This window comes from Cololabis saira, chromosome 21 (assembly GCF_033807715.1).
Source record: "Cololabis saira isolate AMF1-May2022 chromosome 21, fColSai1.1, whole genome shotgun sequence".
Taxonomy (NCBI): Eukaryota; Metazoa; Chordata; class Actinopteri; order Beloniformes; family Belonidae; genus Cololabis; species Cololabis saira.
This window is the reverse complement of record NC_084607.1, coordinates 13307468-13322491: the sequence shown is the minus strand read 5'-3', so window position 1 is coordinate 13322491 and position 15024 is coordinate 13307468. Positions and strand designations below refer to the sequence as shown.

Genomic DNA, 15024 nt, shown 5'->3' with positions numbered 1-15024 from the left:
TAAGTGGGATTGTGTACGCCCCCCCCACCGCTCCTGATTATTATAATTCAGATGATTCTGTCTTGATTACCCCCCATCTCTTCCTCTTCAGGCACTATAAAATGTAGTATCACACCCAGCTGGCTCATCTGTCATCAATACAGAAGGAAAACATCTTTCTGTTCCTAGAACTATTACAGGCCGGCTTGCTCGTTCCATCCATTTGACTATTTTTCCATCATCTGAGTCGGGCAGTCAAATCTTACTAAAGAAGTGTCCCCTGTAGGTTTCAAAGATACTCCTCAGAAACCTACGAGCGACATCACGGAGGATTCGGCCATTTCTCTTCATACAGTCCATGTTTACTACTGATTTAATACAGCAGTAATAAAAGACCACTGCTAGTGTCAAGCGCCACGTGTTGCTGCGCTTCAGATCAATGTGAGCAATCATTAGCAAATGTGAGGTCAGCTCTCCTCTTATCATAGATGGATTTCTTTCTGCAATTCTTTGTCCTGCTTTTCTGTTCCAGATCTCTATAAAATATCAGTTTGGATTTTTTTTAGTATTGAGGAATTTACTGCTTTGATACTAAAACACTTGAAGTGTTCCTGTTGGGCATTATCAAGACTTACAACAAACAAAAAAAACCTTTTCTCTCAAGCCTCTGGGGCTGTTATTTTATTTTCAGCTTTTTATGTTTATCTGATAATGTGCTTGGCATTTAAGTTAATTTCATTGCAGATCTAGATCTCAAACTGTCGCAAAGGGATCTGTCCAAAGTCACTTCTCAGCATATTTAATGTCACTATCTTGTTTTTTTAAGGTGTCGAGAAACCCGTTAACCTCTCTAGCTGATTATTGGGTCTGTTAGTAAATAATTATCCATCCAGGGAGCACAAATTATTCTCTAGGCAACGACCTGCTTATCATTCAAATGGGTCACATCCAAAGCAACGAGAGCTTATTATAACCAGCAGAGGTGTGTGTCACAAACGGACCAGTACACATAACACTGCAAAGACACCATAGTATACTCGTATGCAGCCTTGGGAGGAACATCCGATTAATTATTAAGCATTACACTAGGAACATCACGAAATGTTACCATCACTATTTGACCTTTGAAGCACAGCTTCCTTGCAGGGCGACAAAACGGGAGATATAAAAATCAGGTTTGCAGCCAGGAATTCTTACTGCATTTAGAAATCCCTCTTCTGCCTGCCAGATTGTAGAAGCTTCATCCTGTTTCGTTAGTTACTGAACCAACAGAGCAAAAACAGGAGGAGACTGTGTACACAATGCTGACTGAGAAGAAACACCTTTGGTTTATTACCCATCTAATCAAGCCTGAATAATCACGGTGGTTGTTGATTTTAACTTTGATGGATTTCTTCTCCTGAATCAAAAATCACATTAGTTGCCTCATTAGATTTTTGGTGAAGCATAAATTCAGAAACTGCCCTTGCAGTCTTTTTTTTTTTCCTACAACTAGGTTGGTCTTCTTTTAATACCAGCAGCAGATTTCAATCTAACAAATATATTAGAAAAAAACAACCTCAAAGCAACTGATTTAAGATTTGAATAAGCTCTCTGAAATTACCTTTAACTAAAATGTTATCTTCAACATGCAAAATGCTATCTTCAACATGCACATATTTAACTCTAATTTCCAAATTATATATATATATATATATATATATATATATATAGCAATCTTTTTGAAAAAAGGAATTCACAAGAAGTGATGAGTTTAAATAACATTTACTTGCATACGTCTCGCACACACACTCACACAATCATGGTGGTACAGATGAGGATAGCAGTCAAAATTCATTCAGTGAAACTGCTCTTACAGTACAGCTGCATCTCGTGGTCCATACACAACATGAACAGTCTGCTGTGGTGCCACTCATCAACACACCAGCTTTCAAATGTACAAGAAAAAAAAAAGAAAAAAGAAGAAAAACAATGAGCAGCAAAAGTTCAAAAGGCCAGACCAGAGGCAGAAAACAAGAGCTTTGGACTCCAAAAATTCTCTCTTTTTTTTTTACTATTTACACAGCAAATAACAGAACAGGAAATGTAGATGGGAGCCAACACAGGGCAGGATGATAAATCACAGAAGAAAGAAAAAAAACAAACAAAAAAAACAGTTTAGGCTCAAGTGTAGCTGCATTTTCCAGCAGAAGTCAGAGGTAATGGGTTTTCACAATCAAACTGTCAACCAGATAATTAAAAAAATAAAATAAAATAAAAATAAAGAAAGAAAACACAGCCATGTCACTGACCAATCACCTGCCACTAGCTTCCATTAGTTTGTCCCCAGACAGACAGATCTCCCACCATTACTGGAAAACTTTGATCATAGGCTCCATCCATCATCGTCCAGCTGCCATGCATTTATGGAGGAGCCGAATCAGTGTCCCGCTGATGAGAATGCATATTTACCCATATTCACCCTCTGCTGGCAGCTCAACAGGTGGCACATGCCAGCTGCCCACAGCTCCTCCATTAAGGCATGGCGCTGGAGTTTAAGACACACAAAAAAAAGAAAAAAAAAAAAAAAAAGGAGGGGGGGCGGGGGCAACTAAGCAACACAGATCACACACAAAGAATATATTAGACTCCTTAACAAAACGAGTGAGAGATTTGAAATGGCGTCTTCTACGGGTGAGAACAGATTAGGACTGGCCTGTGCCTCCAAGTGCATCGTTCGACAACTGGTGCAGAAAACAGACTTCATAAGACAAGTTGGAGGGTGCGGTTCAAGAAGCAACGTGCAAAAGTTAAGGCTTAAGAAAAAGAATGATTTAAAATAAAAGAAAAGCTTCATCTCATAATCCAACTTTGTCAGGAACGTACAACTGAACTGTCATTGGTGGTTCAAAAGCTGCATGTTAAAGCCATAAGGAAATACCCGATTCCAGAAAGAGTTTTACAGCAAAAATATACAACCCAGTGATAGAAAGGAAGGGGGGGAAAAAGGTACCATAACACAAAAACACCCTCGCAAGAGTACTGAACTTTTTACATGGAGTTAGAAGAGCTAGTTTAAAAAAGTAAAGCCTCTGAGATAAAGCTTGTTAATACTATGAAAGTCCCTTTGCCTGAAATTGTGGACCGTATCCCTTTAGTGAGACGTCAACCATTATAAAAAGCAGCATACAGCTGCCACTGTAAACTTGCCAAAACAACCTGTATATCTGCTGACACACCACACTCAACACTGGGATAACTTAGAATAGCGGAAAAAAAACAAAACAAAAAAAACCCTCATCAATTCCTACATAACCATGTTTTCTCAATGTACAAATTAAACAGAAATTTAAAAACCAAATATAAAGGAGCAGGTAAAACATTAAATTTACATAAAACACACTAAAATCAAATACAAGAAACATATGGAGGGAAAAAAAAAAAAAAAACCCAACACACACCACACAAAGAATTCCCATGGGGCTACGACTGTCCAAACAGGGAGAGGCTGCACTCCTCAGTGCCCTCCAGGGGTCAGTCACAGGAGCACACAGATAAATCCAAGGACCACCAGGCTACAGAGTCCTTAAGAGGGGACACCTTTGCATCCCAGCTGTTCAAACGGTCACTCTTCCAGCAAGAGGCATTCAGAATATGCGCTTACGCTTCAGGTAGGAGTCTGCATAGTGGCCGCCGAGGCCTTGGGAGTGCTGGCCGACGTAGCCACCCTCAGGGCTCGGCTCTGGAGATGGGATCAGCCGGGAGAACACGCGCTTGTTGCTACCAATGGGCGTCTGGAAGAAGAAGAGAAAAAAAAGAAAACCACTGTTGATGAAGAGTAAGCTTGTGTGAGAGCAATAACTGTTCAAACAGCTTTTATGCCCGCCTCACAATTACCTTCATATGGTTCCCCAACCCTGGAGGGTAGCTGGTGATGTGGCTCACTGGAGGCATTCCCACCGCCTGAGGATAAACAACCTCTCAGTGACTCGCAATACTTCTTACTCGGGCACTCAGAGTTTGACATTAATTATTGAACGGCGACTTATTCTTGGAACTTAAATCCACTTAATTCTACCTTGTGCTGGCACTTAATTTCTCAAAGAAAAAAAAAAAAAAAAATATATATATATTTTAGGGGTGTAACAATATGTCGTGCCACGAAATTTCGCGATACAAAAACCTCACAATATGTGTCGTGGAGGTGACAAAGTGTATCGCGATATTGGGTTATTAATATTAATCTATTGTGTTGACTAGAAACGCGCATTCCGACCGCGACCGCACCTCGACCCGCGAACCAAAATCTTACTCCGCTCAGAAGAAACTAGTCCCATTTTGTGGTCCCGTTTTGAGCTCTGAACTTTTACTTATGTAAGGCTGGTGTAGAGTTAAGCCTTACCTTATTAAATTAAACCTTTTTGGGGTCGTGAGTAGGATAAACACGCGGGCAACTTCTGCTGAGCTCCAGTGTACTTTAATGTCCGCTCAACAGCGTAGGATTTTAGAGCATCAACACAGCACCTAGTGCTGTATCACTCCGCCCAATCTAAAACATATTAACAACTACAGATAAACTGACTAGTGTCATTATAGTCCCTGATTTATATCAGAATATAAAGAATATATTTATAAAATAATGAACACTGAATTACCAAAATAACCTTCTTAACAAAAATAAATCTCCTCTTACACTTATAAGGTGAGCATGAATCAATCTTTTTTATGATGTAAAATTGTATATATTTATTTACTTTTATTTATTTATTTAATTTCAGTTGTTAAATTAGATAGAAAAAAGTCAAATCATACATGAGAGAAACTATTCAGTTTGTGGCAAAATATTTGTAGTTGTATGAAACTGAAGATGCTCAATGCAAACCTGACATTTACTTTTAGTTCAGTTTGTGGAAAATGTTTGGCCTGGCTTTCTCTTTAAAACTTAAACAGTTATAAAGCATTACAAACTGTAACAATAGGGCAAACACACAGCATTGTTTTGTATTTTGTGTCTTTCAAATAAAAGACAATTTTTTCCAGTCATATGTTCCTCATGCAAGGTTGTTAAAAAAATACTGCTATAATATCGTATCGTTATCGTGACCTCAATATCGTGTATCGTACCGTATCGTGAGATTAGTGTATCGTTACACCCCTAATATATATATATATATATATATATATATATATATATATATATATATATATATATATATATATTTTATTATTATCATAAAGGCATACCCTGTTGAGGTGGGTTGGTGGGAGGCTGCCATTACTGGAAACCTCAGAACCTGAGCTGAAATATGAAGACAGGGGTGGGCTGGGAGGGTAAGCGTAGTGGGAAAACCTCTCACTGTAGTCGGAGTGATGGGAGAACTGCAGAGATTCAAACAAGTTTAAAAGCGTGTACGACAGGGAGGTATGCATTTAATCTATTGGCATTTAAAAAAAAAAAAAAAGTGCTTGAACCAGCTTAAAAATAGCTGACTTAACACTACCTGCTGATTGAATCCTGCCAAGGCTCCAGTATCAAGGTTCTCCTGCTGTTCGTACAAGTGGGCCAGGGGATCCTGAGGAGCAACACCATATGAGCATCAGAACACATCACATCACACAGCCTAGCAGGTGGCCAACAATGTGCAGGTCATGAGGAGCAGAGCAACATTTATTAATGTCATGAGAAAATTAAAAAACTTTCCACGGGCAAGGAGATTAAATATAATACGTACCTGGTGTTGGGGAGGATATTCAGGGCTGTAAGAATCCTGGTATCGCAGGTTATAATTTGGCTGCACGTTGTGATGCGTGTGCTGGTTGGACACATTACTCAGCGTAGGCCTCTTCCTGTAGGGGTGAGGTCTGCAGCTAGATCCTGCAGCAAGGGGAAAAAAAAAGTAGATGTAAGCTGGATAAATATAGCTGGGAAAAAAAAAAAGAAGAGGAAAATTATAATAATGATCACCTGAGGGGAAGACATTGTTGAGGAAGGCACTGTGGGAAAGGTTCACATCTTTAGGAAGTTCACTCATCGTAGATGCCTGAAACTGAGCACAAATCAAACAAATCATTTTTTATTCCCTCTCCATCTTGCACATTTGGAAGGGGTGAAAAGGTGGACACAAGAGCAATTATCGGGGGGGCATTTATGGAGATAACTTGGAGCCTAACCCCTTGTGCTGCGAGGCCATCTGCGCCCATCATGCCACCCATCAGGGGCATGGAGATGCCTGGAAGGGTGGGAGAGGAGCTCTGGGTGAAGCTGCACACTGATGTCGGGGAATCCTGCTCCCTTGGCATGCCTCTGCCAAGAGTAACCGGCTTTAGGGGGGGGCGGGGATCCGTCTGCAGACCCAGCCCTGGAACCACACCACCTAAAGCCAATGAAAACAGGATTTTAACTGATTGGTGCACTTACATCTGATCTATTGGGCTAATTAGGAAAGTTCTATTTTCCTTTTTCTATTCTCTGGAACTGCAAATGGAGACACACCCAGTCACACTCGGGGGGTCTGAACATCACAGTTAATATTCCAACATTAACAAAATAGAACATCAGGAGTGGGAATAGTTGACAAGCACTGGCGGAGGGGGGCACAGATGTTTATCATGAAATGCAAAGCAAAAAACATGTCATTAGTGGCTTTAGGAGCTCCGGCTGGAGCTGGCGGATGCCAAACCTTGAGGGAGGTCTCCGAGCAGATGGACTCCCTGCTGGACGGGTAGAGCAGCCAGAGGATTCTCCCCAATAAGTCCAGCCTGCTGGCCAAAGACGAGAGCAGTGTTACAAGAGGGGTCACTCAGCCTGGCTGCAACACTTGTGCGGAAAATAGCCATTTTTAAATGGCATCAAGGTTTACGCATTAAATTAGATATTTACAATTTTGGCACTCAAAAGCACACCTACAATTTCACTCAGCACCACTCAAAAAAAAAAAAGAAAAAACAACAACACCCCACCTCACACAAGCCATAATGAAAAAACACCCCACCTTCCCAGCGAGAGCTTACCGAGCCTGGCAAATCTGTTTTCAACTCACATCAAAAGACTGGGCGCCATATAACTTCACCCGCCACCTCACACACTTGATAGCCAAACACTTAACGCCATCATCACTCACACAAAGCACTAGAGGGTTTTTTATATTGTGTAGCACCTGAGCCCACAGAAGATGATTTCCCAGAAAGGCTTGCTAATGGCACAGAGGGACAGACCAGAGAGGGAGGAGAAAGTATACGTGAGTGGGAGAGGATGAATCAAAACAGGATGAAAAGGCAGCGGGGAGGAACGCGTCAGGGCAGAGACAGGAAGATACCAGTACCTGCTGGGCCTTGGCTTGGTTCTGAAGGAGCAGCTGGAACAAGGCAGCTGATAGAGCAGGGTTTGCTAGTAGAGGCATTGCAGGGGCTGCCCCAAGGAGCCCTGCGCATAAACCAAACAATTAAGATCCATAACTTTGAAGCAAATTAAAGAATTGATATCACTGGGGGAAAAAGCAGCAGCTGAGGATTCTTTACCTTGTTTGTGTCCCTGTGACAGGGGGTTGAGCAGCATCTTGAGGGCGGTGGGGTTATTGAGACCTGTGAGTATCTGCATGACTGTGGGATCAGGCAGGAGACCTTTACCTCTGTTCACAGCCTGAAAAAAAAAAAAAAAAAACAGTGAGAAAATGACGGTCAAGCAGCACTTTGGGATATGTCAGTGCAGCGTATCAATTCAATGGTAATACCATGGTCTGTGCGGCAATTAAAGCAGCCAACATGCTCCTTCCTGGAGGGCCGGGGGCACAGAAGGACACCCTGATGTGTGTCCCGCCCAGCAGCCTGCCATCTGCAAATCTCTGTGCCTCCTCAGCCATATCTGCAGTGGCAAACTCCAACACAGCAAAACGCCGGAAACTCCCATCTTGTCCCTGGGCCAACTGCTTAGAGGAAAACAAAAGCATTGAATTAAATAAATAAGTCAGAATAATTTCACATGGATGAAAAGCCAAACTAATGCTGACAAGACATTCAATGCCCGCTGTATACGCAAGAAAAATCTGTTCCTGTTGTCACTTATAAAGATCAGAATACATTTTTGCAGGAAGTGCGTTATTTCACCTCCTAAGACCTGTGATGTCAACATAAATCTATAAATATATACGTCGCCGCATCTGTCATAATATTTAATAATTTCTCTGCAGAAACGACAAGAAATAAATATACCAGACATGAGCTCAAGTCTTGTAGCAGATTAAAACTAAAATAAACCAACATGAACAAATACATAAAACTGTTGCATCCACCCAAATTAAAAACAAATCCTGTTAAGTCTCTTTTTCTAGGTTATTGACAATATTGTGGTTGATCATGTATGAGTCACACATCAGCCTTTAATTTTAGACTCACTAACCAATGATGATTGTGGAGAAACTACTATTATAACTTAGGCACCCATCCAACATTTCTTATGGCTTACTAAATGTTTGGCAAAATTCAAATCATTGCCACCCATTTTGAGTATATGTGGAATAAATCTTAAAATTCAGTTGAAAACTGATTTTTTTTTGAGTGGTCCAATACTGAATCACTCTTTAGTCCGGAGTTCGTTTGATTTGCTTTTTAATCTATTTTTCTCGCCAATAGTAGGGAAGCGTACAGCCGCCACCTGAGTGAAAGAAAAAGTCATTATCACGATATAACGGGGAAATTTATTTTATAAACAATACCTTTTTCAGGTTTGTACAATATGTTAACACTTAATTGAAATATTGTTTTTCATATTCAAACAATATGATAAAGTTATTACAATAAAATGTTGATCAAGTCATAATGAAAACCTTTTCACGTTTGTACAATATATGATCATGAGCTTACAATACAAATATATTGTAAGAACATAATTTTGTCGTAACGTGATGAATACGTATATTGTAATAACGTTATGAGATATTATTCAAACATTAAAGATATTTTGTAATAACGTGATAAGTTATTGTACAAATGTAAAAAATATATTGTTAGAACAAGACTCTTTCTTTTGAATAATCGTAGTTCTCAATCATAATAAATGACTTTTACAACCTCTTAAAAACAAAAACAAAAACTACCTCTATGCTTGTTGCACTTTAACTACATCGCTCTCTCTCATTCCAGAAAAGCCTGTTGAATGACACCACCTGGGGGAGTCAGGAGGTCATCACCATAGAAACCACCATTTGTCACTGCTACAAAAAGTTTGAGTGACCAAATGAAAAGTGGGTTAAAGGTGAAAGGTAATAGAGGATCAAAGGTGGAAAATATATTTCAATTTCAAAGTTCTCTATTGTAGCACATCGCCTTAATCCATCCCTAGAAGCTCAGGTCCAACACGATGCTGGAGCATTTAAGATTCAAGCTCCAGCAGCTTTTCACTAGGTTTCACAACGCATAAATCAGCAGCTACTGGACAAAGAAACAATTGCCAAAGACAAAAAGGACACAAACAAATGTTATGTTAAAAGGGTGATTTTCCTAAATGTAAATTAAATACACTAAAAATTCTTATTCTGATGTAATTTATTTTGTGAATAGCAGTGTGCTTGCGAGTGGTAAATCTGACCTGGCAGAAGACCGGCGAATGAGTATCAGCCAGTGCGTTGCGGAGATCTTGAGCCGTTAGCAAGCTCGGGGGCAGCCGGTCCACGCACAGACATTTTGAATGCAGCAGTGGGTAAGTGAGTGAGCCCACTTCAGTCCAGTGGACATAAAGCATGCGGGACCCCAACTGCTTCCCCAAGAGCTCCGACTTTGCCCTGGCAGCAGAGTCCTTCTTCATGTACTCCACAAAGCCGTAGCCTTTGGAGTGCCCCGTCGAGGCGCTGTAAACCAGGAAACAGCGCTCCAGGTTGCCAAAGGGTCGCACCAGCTCCTCAAACTGCTGCTGGGTGAAGGCTCGGGGCAAGTTGGCGATGCATAGCAGAGCATCAGTCGGTTGCAGCTGCACAGAGATCTCCCTGTCCCGCAGCAGGTGCTGGTGGAACTCTTTGATCGCACATTGGGCCTGTTCACCATTTAGTAGCGTCACAAATGCTGAGTTTGATGGGGGAGAAAAAGATAAAGACTCAGTTAGAGAGTGTGACATTTCCTCCCACACCACAAAGTAATTGAGCAAATCTTATACACAAAAAGTCTCAAAGAAGTTCTGTTGACACAATTTCTCTCTCTGCGCGTCCAATTAAAATCAAGCCATGCTGGCAGTGCAGCAAATAATGAAGTTCTGACAGTGCAACTTTACACATATTACTATAGTTGTCATAGAGACTGAAACGAATATGAGACATTTCAACTGACTGAGCATCCTTGACATGTAAACAAAACACTCGACCTGAATGAGTTTGCGCTAATAGCAACGCAACAGGCGGACATGGAAAACCCATGACCTTGCTTTACAGTTATAGCTTAATAAATACTAGACGTACCTTGAATTTGCCAGACTTTACCCATTTCCCCCCTCAACTACCTGGTAGAGAAATATTGCGCTGCCTGTGAGCTAGATCATGTCAAATGATTAATCTAAACCGAAGTTAGGTTTACCAATTCTCTCGTCTGAATGAGGATGCACATCACAAGGAAATTGGTGAAACTGGTGCATTTGAATTGATGACAATGCAGTGCAACATTGTGACAAGTGAGATCCTAACACTTGTCAAAACCACTCCATCTGTATGACTGTCATGTGCACTTCTGGAACACACTGGCCACTCGCAGACTCTCTTGGGCCTGATAAGTTTTCAGTAAGAACTAGTTTGTTTCGTTCCTTATTTCCCCGTGTGTACTAAGAATCAGAAATGTTTTTATTTTTAAATAAAACTAACAAATTATGGCATCATCAAGTGAAACTCTTCTTAAATTTTTAGAAGCATAAAGTTATTCCTGTTCTCCTGAAATTATATAGAATGCTAGCTCTGTTGTGGAGCCTCTAGCACTTGTTACGCAGCATTGTTCTTAGCACAAAAATGAAAAACATAATGGACAACCCCGAGCATCCTCTTCACTACACCGTGACTGAGCAGCAGGAAGATCTTCAGTCAAAATGTTTTTTTCAGATCTGCTGCAACACAAACCACTACAGGGGATCCTTTGTACCCATAACTATGATGACAGATACTGCAAGATATAATTTCCCTTCATGGATTAATACTAGTATTATTGAATTGAATATAACACAATTGAATTGCTTATTTTCGGAGCCATTGTTACGCTTTACTACTTAACTGAGGTGTGTAAAATGATGGATACTGGACAAACACCAACCTGTGCCCTTGTATTTGTCAACAAAGCAGTACTTCAAATCATAGCTGCCCAACAGCTCATGGACCTCCTGTAAATAAGAAAAGACGATTAAGTCAATACATTCAATGTATTAAAGCCAATACTAGATAGATATGTCGATAGATAGATAGATGTATGGATGTCGATAGATATGGATGAATGTCGATAGATAGATGGATGGATGGATCGATGTCGATAGATAGATGTCGATAGATAGATGGATGGATGTAAATAGATGGATGGATGTATGGATGGATGTATGTAAATAGATAGATGGATGGATGGATGTAAATAGATGGATGGATGGATGGATGTAAATAGATGGATGGATAGATGGATGGATGTCAATAGATGGATGGATGTAAATAGATGGATGGATGGATGTCAATAGATAGATGGATAGATGGATGTCGATAGATAGATGGATGTATTTCAATAGATAGATGGATGGATGTCGATAGATAGATGGATGGATGGATGGAGATAGATGGATAGATGTAAATAGATGGATGGATGTATGTCAATAGATAGATGGATAGATGGATGGATGTCGATAGATGGATGGATGGATGTCGATAGATGGATGGATGTATTTCAATAGATAGATGGATCGATGTCAATAGATAGATGGATGGATGGATGGATGTATGTCAATAGATAGATGGATAGATGGATGGATGTCGATAGATGGATGGATGGATGTAAATAGATGGATGGATGTATGTCAATAGATAGATGGATAGATGTAAATAGATGGATGGATGTATGTCAATAGATAGATGGATAGATGTAAATAGATGGATGGATGTATGTCAATAGATAGATGGATAGATGGATGGATGTCGATAGATAGATGGATGGATCGATGTCAATAGATGGATGGATGGATGTCGATAGATAGATGGATGGATGTCGATAGATATATAGATAGATGAGACTTAAATAAAAGATGAACTTTTCTCAATGTTATTGGGGAATTAGCACCATGTGCACCTGTGTGGGGGTGGTGGGAGTTGAATAACTCCCCCATTGTTGCAGGAGAAATTGCTCTGCCCTGCTTTTGCCCATTCACAACTGAATGGTGACGCTCTCTCGCATTTTCTGAAACGTTTTTGTCTTTACGCCTTCCACCTTTTGTTACATGGGAACTCGCATCTCGAACCCCCCCCCGTTCGGGAACAATGGTACCGCCCGCAGGCCCGGCGCTCCGCACGAGTCAAGCACGTTCCCAAAGGTAGCATCACCCCCGACACCCCGGCACTAATAACTGACCCCTGGCACTCCTGAAACCACCTGCACAAACATTACAATCACCGACAATCTGGCTTGTCTGCTTGAAAAGAGGGAACACAAAGTAAAAAAGTGAAAAAGCTGCTCTCACTAGGGCCACACTGGCAGGTCACGCAGGCCATTAATGACTTGACAGTTATGACCACCTGGCATTTAAACCCCACGTTTGAGTTAATTACCTAAATTAATCGATTCAACACAAATTCAACAATAATTTTAGTTAAATTACTGCCATTGATTCGGGTGCCTTTAAAATTGCCCCCCAAATACAAATTTAGTAACGTTTATCAAAAAGTTTGACGCCTCAAAAGAGTTAAATGGCTGGTGGGCTAGCACTGATAGCACGAGCTAGGCTAACGTTAGCCACCAAAGAATTATTAAACTTTTCCAAAGTTCCTACCTGATTGGTGATATCGCAGGGGAGATTCTTTATGATTATTTTCCTACGGTTGTAAAACTCCCGGCGAGTTCTCTCCAGGCGGCTCTCGATCTCTTCGGGGCTCAGTGATGTCAAGTCCTCCTCGACTCTGCGCTGGCACTCGCGCCCCGGCGCCGCGTCCTCTTCCCCGGGCACGAGTTGTCGATCTCCGGACGACCAACTTTCCTGTTCCGTTCCAGCGAGGTCGTAGTTTCCATTTAGTGGAAGACAGGTGAAACCACCGGGCCCAGTGTCTGTGTTTTTCTCGTTGCCAGCTGCGCTAACAGACACGGCAGCCGCCATCACTCGCTTTGCTGGAAGTTTTGTGTCGGTGTGAAAACTCCGTCCGATTTGAGCAGTTTAAACAATACACACATGGCCCCAGCGGCGCTTCTGATTGGACGAGAGGGGGACGCAATCACCATGACGACGACGCAGCACACGGCGGGGGGCGGGGCCAGAGTGTTCCTGTGACTTAAAATGCAAACTGTTGCAAAAGTAAACTCTGAGTATATCAAATGGCCCATTCCCCCCAAAGTCAAGGAAACTCATTTTAAATTGATTAATAAAATGTATCCAACCGCTGAATTCTTGAAACATAGATTTAAATTTGAAGTTGACCCCTGTGTTTTTTGCAATGAATCGGAAGAATCACTTGATCACATGTTTTTATTGTGTCTTGTCTCAAAAATTTTTTGGCAAGAAATTAGAAATTGGCTATCTTTAAAAATGAATGACATTCCAAATTTAGAAATCGTTAACATTATTTTTTATATAGATACTATTGACAAATCACTGTCCTTCTTAGTTAATGTCATTCTCTTACTGGCTAAATACCAAAAACCAGAAAAATGAAGCCCTCTTTCCATTTTTTTATAAATGATTGCAAAAGTTTTTTTCTTTCTTTAAAAAATATTAAGTCAAATAACTCTGCAAAAAAATTAGTAACCGATATATCAAAGTATCTTTTATTTTAAGTCTCTTTCCGAAATGTCGATGCTATTTGCTTTAAAATGCCTTACAGTTCCTTTGTATTGACTTTACTTTACTTTACTCTCTTATTTTTGTTTATATGTCTCTTGTTCATAAAACCTCCTGGATGTTAAAAAAAAAAAGAAGAAAAGTAAACTCTGAAATCTTTACTCGTAGTTTTTAAGCATCAATGAGCGATATCAATAGTGTTATATATCTAAATTCGTATGTATTTTTTTATTTGGATTTTTTTAATACTATAGATTATATCATGAAATTTTTCATACTAAATCAGAATCAAAAATAGGTTTATTTGGCGAGGTCAGGTCAAACAAGACAGGGAATTTAACTCTGGTTGTTTAGCTCAGTGTACAGTAAATAGACAAATGACAGCCTTTATTAACATACATATCCTTTACTCATTTATGTGCAATATTCTTCCATCCATTCAAGTGCAATATTCTTCCACTCATTCATGTGAATTATTATTCACTCATTTTCATAGTGTATATATATTTGTTTCCTGTTTCTCATTTTGTTGTTCACACAGTCTTTGTTTACATAGTCTTTGCATGTGTGCACTTTTACGGAGCTGCTGCCTAATCTCATTGTACCAGTATAATGATAATAAAGGCTTTCTATTTCTATTTTCTATATACAATTTTAAAAAAAGTGAAAGGTGCAGCGGTATGAGGTAGACATGGTTATTGAAAGGTGCATTGTTACAGCATATGATTGTGGTTATTATTATTATTGGACAGGGATTGATTACTCTGAGACTGAGTGAAAGCCTCCAAATGTGTTCAAAATCAGCCACTTGACTCCATTCATGTTCTCTCTTCCTGTATGCTGTTTTGGACATCAGCGCCACAGCTATGCTTCCACTTCAGAGATGCTGGAAAGGCAGAAAGATATAACATTTGGCTGAGATTTAAAAAAGGAGAGCTAATCCGACTTTGAGTTGGGTCTGAGATGTAACAACTCCCTGCAAATCTGAATGCCTGACATGTTTCCAGAGTTTGTGTTTTGCTGGAGTTCCGTTTCAACACTCAAATATTTACTCTCAGACAAAGAAATTCAAAATTTCCCTT

At 40.2% G+C, this 15024-nt stretch overlaps 1 protein-coding gene across 3 annotated transcripts; it reads right to left on the bottom strand.

The window, feature by feature from the left end:
- Nucleotides 1–1736: 1736 nt before the first annotated feature.
- On the bottom strand, nt 1737–13294 carry raver1 (ribonucleoprotein, PTB-binding 1). Of its 3 annotated transcripts, XM_061711140.1 has the most exons (15): nt 12944–13294; nt 11236–11302; nt 9542–10011; nt 7689–7880; nt 7477–7597; nt 7281–7381; nt 7116–7151; nt 6639–6717; nt 6130–6332; nt 5924–6005; nt 5691–5833; nt 5460–5531; nt 5203–5337; nt 3856–3921; nt 1737–3752 (listed from the first exon to the last, which is right to left on the bottom strand). In XM_061711140.1, the coding sequence occupies exons 1-15, from the start codon at nt 13262–13264 to the stop codon at nt 3606–3608; spliced, it is 2235 nt and encodes a 744-aa protein (XP_061567124.1). In that variant the 5' UTR covers nt 13265–13294; the 3' UTR covers nt 1737–3605. The 3 variants fall into 3 exon arrangements, with proteins under 3 accessions (XP_061567124.1, XP_061567125.1, XP_061567126.1); XM_061711141.1 differs by lacking the exon at nt 7116–7151 and having other exon boundaries at nt 7689–7883; XM_061711142.1 differs by lacking the exon at nt 7116–7151.
- Between the last annotated feature and the right edge of the window lie 1730 nt (nt 13295–15024).